This window comes from Bos mutus, chromosome 3 (assembly GCF_027580195.1).
Source record: "Bos mutus isolate GX-2022 chromosome 3, NWIPB_WYAK_1.1, whole genome shotgun sequence".
Lineage (NCBI taxonomy): Eukaryota > Metazoa > Chordata > Mammalia > Artiodactyla > Bovidae > Bos > Bos mutus.
In genome coordinates, this window is record NC_091619.1 from 57,146,349 (window position 1) to 57,155,963 (window position 9,615).

Here is a 9,615-nt window from a genome sequence, read left to right on the forward strand (position 1 = left end):
AAACCCTCAAAGTCCCTTGATGCCACTGATGGAAGACTGGGAGAGAAGAAACCTAAATAATTAAGCTGACGTCTGAGTGCCTGTTGCTTCCTCTCTCTCTCCCTCCAGGGGCCTTCGTCGTGTGCTGGACGCCCGGCCTGGTGGTTCTGCTGCTCGACGGCCTGAACTGCACGCGGTGCAACGTGCAGCACGTGAAAAGGTGGTTCCTGCTGCTGGCGCTGTGCAACTCCGTCATGAACCCCATCATCTACTCCTACAAGGATGAGGACATGTACAGCACCATGAAGAGGATGCTCTGCTGCTTCTCGCAAGAGAACCCGGAGAGGCGGCCCTCCCGCCTCCCCTCCATGGTCCTCAGCCGGAGCGACACGGGGGGCAGCCAGTATACGGAGGATAACAACCGAGGCCCCGTCTGCAACAAGAGCAGCTCGTAGGCTGCGATGCCCCTCCGCCCACCCCGACCTCCGAGGGGAGAAGAGGTGTTCGGAATGGTTACCTGTCTCCAACAAAGCCCGCGTACAGTGTTATTTGAGCTCTGAATGAATCATTGGGAAGTTTGTTTTAAAAATTGTTTTACGTCAAGTAAAGCACGGGCAGAAGAGAGAGGACACGTGCATTTACAGAGAACGCACAGAAAGAGGGGCGGCAGCACAATGCGTTCCCACCCGAGGCCCGTGACCCTCTCGGAGTACCGCCCACCAGGCCGTGCTTTCTGGTCTCTGCCGCCATCTTGTAGGCATTGTCTCTTGTTTTCAAAGGATGTTGTTAAAGGGCTTAGGACAAAATAAATAAAAACGTTACTTGAGCCACTATCCGTAGCTGCTTGGAAAGCATATGTAGTTCTTTCTGCATGCATTTGAAATTTTAAAAAGTGCTTCAGCAGTGATGTTTTTCTCCTCAAACAAACCATGGCCAGTAGCTAGGTGTTCAATAGGAATCTCAAAGTAACACATCAGTCAGGGCTCCAGATTAATTAACTTGATCTTTGACTGAAAGGACAGTCTGAGGAAAAAGATTTACTTTAATAACAAAAAAGGTAAACATTAAATGCTCTATTTGCAGTGAAAAAAGAGCCCTTTATGTAGTCCTCTCAGTGTGCACGCTTTTGTATACACACCTACATATTGACATACTTCAAATTTGTATTGAGAGACACCACAGATAGATAGTGATGGTGAAATAAATTCACTGGCCACCTAGACTTTTCAGTCTGGGACTAATAGTTGTAGAAATGGCCTCTTAGCTCTAATAGCAAGGGGTGATTCATTTGAAAACAGATCAGCAGGGTGAAAAGTATACTAGCATGTGAGCTGAGTTCCTTGCAAGTCGCTCAGTGTCTGACTCTGTGACCCCATGAACCGCAGCACACCAGGGCTCCCTGTCCATTACCAACTCCCGGAGTTCACCCAAACTCATGTCCATTGAGTCAGTGATGCCATCTAACCATCTAATCTTCTGTCTTCCCCTTCTCCTCCTGCCCTCAATCTTTCCCAGCATCAGGATCTTTTCAAATGAGTCAGCTCTTCACATCAGGTGGCCAAAGTATTGGAGTTTCAGCTTTAGCATCAGTCCTTCCAATGAATATTCAGGACTGATTTCCTTTAGGATGGACTGGTTGGATCTCCTTGCAGTCCAAGGGACTCTGAAGAGTCTTCTCCAACACCACAGTTCAAAAGCAGCAATTCTTCGGCGCTCAGTAGTTGAGTCTTTCTATTAAGTTCCCTCCATACCCTGGTAACTTGTCAGATTTAATAAATAGAGTAATTTTCACATCTCATATTTTACCTACAATTATTGACATATTTCCAGTACTTGCTTTACTTATGGACTGCATTTTGATCTGGGTTCTATTTAAAATTTTTCTCCTTCCAAGACCTAAGTAACATGAAAGGCAAGTCAGTAAGAAAAGCTTTAAGCACGTAGGTACTGGCCAGAGTTTTCTATGTAAAGCATGTAGATTATATTCTGATTTTAACATAAGAATAACTTCAAAGCAGATATTATAGTATTTATGTAGTTTGCAAAAGAAGTTTACATTTTTTTTGCTATTGTGATATAACATTTCTGTGCAAAAACTACTTGTAATAAAAGGATTTGAGAAGTCATGCTTTTAGATATAATGACCTAAAATAGAGAGTAGTATGATTTGAAGGTATAGATTTCACAAACTGTGTAGTAAGTGGATCTATCTGAAGCTTATACCAAAGCTACCTATAAAATAAAATAAAAAAGAGAGAATCTGTTTTCTTTTGTTGGAGGTGTATTATTACTTTGTGTATTTTCTAAGTAAAAATATAGTTTGTGGTAACTATAGCTCTCATTTCTATTACAGAAGAAAAATCAGATTTGCTTTGAAGTACATATTCTCAGTGTTTTATGTAAGCATTTTGAATCTACAGCTGGGCAAGGGGTGGAGAATTGAAATTGAAAACCAGTCCCTGAATAGCTACTAAGGGACCTTTAAAGGTTTTATTTTGAGGAAAGCACCATTTTTAGTACCCTTCAGCAGAGTGTCATGTTCAGAATGGTGTCTGGAGGGGATCCAAGTGTGGAAACTCAGGGTGGAAATAGATAGCTTTTGTTTTTATGCACACACATATCTCAGCACTGGTCCAAGAGCAGAGGAGTCATGTATATTTGAAGATGACAAGTGCCAGCCATCTCGGCTCACCAGGAACACAGCAAAGCCATCTCTTTTTTGGAAAAATATAAAGAAAGAATGCTCCTATTCAAATTCTAGGACCCCCAAGTTTATCTGTAAGTCATTGAGATGATAGTTCTAAAAATCTGACCTAACTTTTTCAGACAGGCCCTTGACTCAAAGCAGGGGCTACACCCAAGCCAAACAAGATTCATTTTCTCCTTAGATTCGTAGCACTGCCCGAGATGTTCTGCTAAATATGTATTGATGAGAGAATTTAGTTCTTCATGAAGACTGTCTCTTGGAAAGAAAGAAGTTTTTTGGAAATAAATTGAAATTTCTTGGTGAACAATTTTTTAAGTGAATGGTAGACTTGTGTAAGCCTCTAACAAAACTCTAACTTCCTTCACAGTCAGCACTTTGATGCTTTTTATAAATATTTGCAATCAAAGTTTGGAAACCTCAATGCCCCTGCTTCGCTGGCACCCTGAGCCCATGTTTGGATGGCCCAGGATCAGGGATTGGGGGAGCTCAGCAGCAGCAGCAGCAAGCAGGATGGGGGGAGGGTACAGGAGAAGTGTGGGGCGTACAGCTCTGTTCATCTGCTGGGGCTGCCCCGTGTAGATGACAAGGCATGCAGTGCCCTGTGTTCCTAGACTAATTGCAGGAGATTAAGAGCATTTTGTTTTTATTAGCTCATTGATCCTCTAATCATTCTGTGAGTGGGAGCGGAGGCAATCAGAATGCTTGGCCCTCTTTTAACTGATTGGACTAGGCATAAGGCAGGTAAGCCCTGTGATGACACTCATGAAATTGACTTAGAGACAGACTCAAGCCCTGTTAGAACCTGGAGTGAAAATAACCGAAGTGTTATTCTACACAATGGTGCATCTCACTGCACACTAACAAGAATTTAAAACACACACATACCTGACTCATGGGATGCTTACCAGAGAATTCTATGCCCTTGGTGGGTCGCTAAATGTGAGATTAAATTGGAAACTCCTAGGGCTCCTTTTAACATTGCACATTGTCTTTCAGGCATAGGGGTTGGGGTTAGAATCATTTAAAGGCACGAAGGAGCTTGAGGAAAAGCTGCATTTTGTGAGAAATGTTCCCGTGAACACACCACATAATTTAAGATACTCATCATGTAAGACTAGTTTTCACAGAGAAATAGCATTAGGATTGTAGGGATTTTTATTTGGCCTTAATGCCTTACTTATTTTCACATCATTCTCTCCAGTGTCTTAGAGTGTGCTCTCTCCTAAATTAACAGATGGTCAAGTGTTTAAGGATTCAGAGTATTTTGTCACATGTAATTTCTGAGCTAAAGGTTTATGGTGCAAACACTAGTGCAATGGTCACCACAATCACATGGGGAGATTCCGGTACACGTGAATAAGAGGGCGGGTCACGTTATGCTATATAGATAATGCAGCACCTCTGCATGTCAATCCATGAACATGGTTTGCAATTTACTGGATTTTGGAATTTACCGTTCTTGCCAGCTTTTTAGAGAGCTGCTATTTTATACAGCAAACTTTATAGAATTTTTTCTAGATTACAAACTTCAAGTTTACAGAAATTCAAATGTCCATAAACGTCATCTGTATTGTGTTTATTACTGAAATTAACACCTACGCATTCTATATTAGTCACAAGGCTATATTGAAGAACAAGGGTGGTGCCTGCCACAAGTCCATGTTACATCTTTGTGCATATTCAAAAATGCTCTCCCTTCCTCAAGACACTTCACTTGGATCTATTGGAAATCATCTGATATATTAATTTTGTTAGAAGTTTACCACTACTTGTCAGATAACTATACTAACACATAAACATATCCACAGTATGATTGGCACACATAACGGGGTTGTTCACTTCACCACTCACACAAATGTTATGATAACCATCTTAAAGAAATCACTAGGCTGAAATTCAGAATACCGAGCTTCTGAGTTCTGTTCTGTCCTAAACTATCTATGAAATTCCAGATGATCGCTGATCTAAATAACAGACTTAAATGACCTGTGAGAACATTTCCAGCTCCAAAATTCTGTCATCCTATACATCACCTCCCAGATGTGAATCATAAAAAGAATCCCAAGCCTTGGATTCTTTGGATTTTATTCCTTGCATTAGGAATTTCAACTAAAAGGAGCTGATTCATTGCAGTGGTTCTGAAGATTTAGTGTATATAAAGATCACCTAGGGAGACCAATTGAAATCTAGGAGGCAGGTGTGAAATGTGTAACTGTAAACCAATCATCAACACAGGGAAGAAGGAATTTCTGGAATAAAATGGAACTGCTAATCAAAATAGAGAAACTAAAAGATTTGATGATCTGTTTATGGGTGCTAAAGCGAACTTAAATTCAAAATGTGTGAATTGTTGTTTACTCCATCCAGGCAAATGGAAACCCACACACTTATTTTTACATTGCATTTAACCAACATCTTTGAACATTTCCTAGGTGCTAGGGAACAAACAAGCAAAAAATCCCTGCCCTTAAAAGAATGGACAAAATCATACACACAAGTAATTGGACAGAAATACAGAGAAAGGAAGCTGAAAATACTAAGGATGGACTATGGCAAGTTAGCTGTCCACCTGGTATCATCACTTGGAGCATTGTTTGATATTGGTGTATTTTTTAGATCCAGCTTCTGTAATAAAATTATTGATATAGAATTCTCCAAAAGGAGGGGAAGAAAAATCACAAAAGGGGGTACTTCGGAGATTAAAATCACTTTACATAGAATTAATGGGTTGGGGGTCTGGTACTGATCATCTAAACTAGACTTGTCTTTAACAGGACACTTGACTACATGTTTATATAAATTAAGAGATGGGAGATTTCAGTCAGTCTTCCTACTGAAAAACAGAAACCACTCTGGACACTTGAAGCAGGAAGGCATTTAAAATACGTAATTAGATGCTGATAAGAGAGTTGGAAAAGCTAGAGGAGCAGAGGTGAAAGAAACCCATTGTTAGCTTGCAGGTTTGTGGCTAACCTTGAAGGAATTCTCGCCACACAGCTCAGGAAATTGTGGAAGCCACCCAGCGAGGCAGGTGATTTGTGGGGGGATACACACGCAAAACTGCGGTGGAGGGGCCACCGCAAAGTCTCATAGCTATTGCTGGGAAGAATGTGGCTGCCTGCCTTCTGCCTGCCTTCTCGCTTGTATGTGGCACTTGCAGAATCTAAACTGGGAAGTTTGCTGGCTTCGTATTCTGGGAAATATAATTCCCAGGCTTCCAAATTTTCGGATTCAGGGGCAAGCAGAGAAAGGATCAGCAAGCCAGTGGACTGCTGACAGACAATGCAGCAGGTGGAAAAAGAAAAAAGGAAGGTGGCAGGGTCTTCTTGGCTTCTGAGACTCTGCCTTTCTGAGATATGGGTCCCATTAGTTTTTCTTGACTGTGGATAGAAGACAATATAACTAGTTCTAGAGTGAGTGAAGTGTGAAAGTCGCTCAGTTGTGTCCAGCTCTTTGTCGACCCCATGGACTATACAGTCCATGGAATTCTCTAGGCCGGAATACTGGAGTGGATAGCCTTTCCCTTCTCCAGGGGATCTTCCCAACCCAGGGATTGAACCCAGGTCTCCAGCATTGCAGGTAGATTCTTTTACCAGCTGAGCCACAAGGGAAGTCCAGTTCTAGAGTAAGAGTTGAAAATTCTGTAAAAACTAGTGTTTGTATGTGCAACTTTTGAGTTCCACCTTACAGTATATGGATCTTCTGAAGACTGAATGGGTAAATAAGACCAAAAAAAAAGTAAGAACATAGTTTACTTATTGGCTATTTATTATCCAAATCTGTGATACCAACTTGAGATTTGAACATGAGAAATACAATGTATGGTTACAGTTGATATATAGCCATGGCAAATTTAGTACTACTTAATCATCCCTGGTGGCTCAGTGGTAAAGAATCTGCTTGTCATTGCAAGAGACATAGGAGATGGGGATTTGATCCCTGGGTTGAGAAGATCCCCTGGGGAAGGAAATGGCAACCCACTCCAGTATTCTTGTCCAGAGAATCCCATGGACAGAGGAGCCTGGTGAGCTATAGTCTATGGGGTTGCAAAGAGTCGGACACGACTGATAGACTAAACAACAACAACCTTTCTTTCAGATTTTGAGATGGTGAGAAGAGAATCTTGAAACAATGAGTGAGCCAAGGTAAAATGAGGTGTTAAATATAGGTGTGCAAAAAAGTCAGAACTGAGTGTTCCACAGTCTTAAAAGAGGCAATGGACCAATTCTTTTGTAGAGCTGAATGGAATAGATCTAAGTTTCAGAGTTTGTGGCTTGTTTGGGGGGCAGGGGGAAGTAGCACTAAAGTTTCTCCTTTTGATAGAAATAAGGGTCTGATTTAGGCATTATTTCGAGGAAGTTGTAATGTAGGGATTGTCTTGATGTTACAAATGAGGAAACTGAACACCACAAGATTGAAGGAGTACTTAAGTGACTAAATCAGGGGTAAACTCAGCTAAGTTTTTCAGAGGTTCTTCTCTATTAAGAAAAAGCTTCCTACAACTATACATGTAACTTCACATTTCAAAGAGCCAACGTTTACTAATAATACATAGGTTAGCTATTTTAGGGATTGAGAATGTTTATACTCTGACCAATTCAGCTTCTAAGAATGTATGCTAGAGAAACGATTCTAAATTAAGAAAAGGTTTATTACACAAAGGTGATCAAAACAACATGATTCATAACACTGGAAACTTCTACACAATGTAAATATTCAAGCATGTGATAAAGGTAAAGCATTGTAGTCAAGCCTGTGAACTCAAATCAATTTCCCTGCATTTACAATCAGCCATTTCACTTACTAGCTCTGTGACTTTGGGCAATTCCTCTGTGCATCAGCTTTTAATCTACAAAATGGGATCACAAGTCTATCTCCCTCATAGAGTTGTAGATCAAATTATAAGTCAAGCACTTGGAACAATGCTGGGCACTGTGAAAGTGTATTTATTGTTAGAATGCTATTTGGTGATTTTAAGTTATGGGTAGAAGCAGGAATAATCTAATAAGGAAAAGCATGTGATGATGTAGGATTTGCCAGTGGATTGGATGTGGCAGCAAGAGAGGTGTGTTAAGACAACTTCAAGTGTTTTGATCCAAACCACTACAAAAGTGGGATTTCTTTTAATGATGGAGAGGTGGCAGTAACAACAGATTTGGGGATGGGTAGGAATCAAGAATTCAGTTTTAGCGTGGTACTTATGTTGTAGAGATACATGTAAGTGGAAATGTTGAAAAGTCAGCTGTGGAAACAAACCTCCCACTCGGGGAGAGGTCCAGGCTGGAGATACTAATCTTGGAATCACCAGTATATGAATGGTATTTATAGCCACAAGGCTGGGCTAAGTCCCAGAGACAGTAAGTATAGATGGATCAACAGATTCAAGAATTAACCCCTGGGCATTTGCAATGTTGGAGGTCAGAAAAATGAGGAATTAGTTGAGGAAACTGAGGAGGAGCAACCAGTGGCATAGGGAGAAAACCAAGAGTCAACGAGACCTGGGAGTCATCAACTGTGTCCAAACTGGAACTTGAGGCTCAAGAATTGACTGTTGATTTGGCCATGGAGGTGTTTGTGATCTTGACAAAGCTGAGTGAGTTAAAGTCACTCAGTCATGTCCAGCTCTTTGCAAATCCACAGACTATACAGTCTATGGAATTCTCCAGGCCACAAAACTGGAGTGGGTAGCCTTTCCTTTCTCCAGGGAATCTTCCCAACCCAGGGATAGAATCCAGGTCTCCCGCATTGCAGGTGGATTCTTAACCAGCTAAGCCACAAGGGAAGCCCAAGAATACTGGAGTGGGTAGCCTATCCCTTCTCCAGCAGATCTTCCTGACCTAGGAATTGAACTGGAGTGTCCTGCATTGCAGGTGGATTCTTTACCCACTGAACTATTGGTGGTGAAAGCATAACTGAATGATTGTAGGGGGTTCAAGAGGGATTGTGAGGAGAGGGGAGGAGACAAGTGAGGACTAGATTTTGTTTGTTTTATTTGGGATGTGCCAAGTGGCATGTGGGATCTTAGTTCCTAGATCAGGGATAGAACCCTGCCCCCTGCAATGGAAGTGCAGAATCTTAACCACTGAATTGCTAGGGAAGTCCCAGAGCTAGCTATTTTTAAATTATTGTTTTTGTTTTCCTAAAAAGGCATCAAAGAAATGGGGCAGTAGTTGAAGAGATATGCGAGGTCTGGGGGCAGGGGTAGGGATTTTTTTTTTTAAGATGAGAATCATTGCAGCTTATTAGTTGCTGGTGGGAATGCTCCAGTAAAGGGGGAATACGTGATGATTCAGGAGAGTCATGGTGATAACTGCTGAAAGGAATGGGCTCTGAGATACAGGAGGAAGATTTGACCTTTGACAGCAGTGGGGACATTCCATTCCTATTTGCGGGGCGGGGGGAGGAAAGGTATGCAGGCATGGACCTGGAAGTAAATCTGATGGGTGTGTGTATGTACTTTTTTCCCCATCTTATCAGTTAGTGAGGGCTTCAGATCCTTAGCAAAGAATAATGATGAGGCAAGAAGTGTTGGAGGCTTCCCAGGTGGTTCAGTGGTAAAGAATCATCCTGTCAATGTGGGAGACACAGGTTCAATCCCTGGGTCAGAAAGATTCCCCTGGAGAAGGAAATGGGAACCCATTCCAATATTCTTGCCTGGGAAATCCCACGGACAGAGGAACCTGGCAGGCTACAGTCCATGGGGTCGCAAAAGAGTCAGACAGGACTTACTGAGTATACAGCAAAGACGAGTTGGAGGTTTGAGTAGCAAAGGTGAGGTGAGAAACCACTGTTCAAGGAGTAGGCCAGCGAACGCATTTAGTAGTGCTTCCAATAAAGGTCCACCCAGTGAGACTTAAGACCAGAAAGTTCATGTGTTTCCCTTGAGTTTGACTAGTTGACTGGCTGCAGTCATGGTGAAAACAGAGTTG

The 9,615-nt window shown here is 41.8% G+C and overlaps 1 protein-coding gene across 2 annotated transcripts in view; it reads left to right on the forward strand.

Annotated features, from left to right (window-relative positions):
* Positions 1 to 2,859, forward strand: part of LPAR3 (lysophosphatidic acid receptor 3) — an 84,578-nt gene extending 81,719 nt beyond the window's left edge. For both annotated transcript variants that reach the window (XM_070367767.1, XM_070367766.1), the window contains exon 3: positions 109 to 2,859. In XM_070367767.1, coding sequence (XP_070223868.1) covers positions 109 to 434 — 326 coding nt within the window. In that variant the 3' untranslated portion in view covers positions 435 to 2,859. The remainder of the gene's footprint in view (positions 1 to 108) is intronic.
* Positions 2,860 to 9,615: the final 6,756 nt, after the last annotated feature.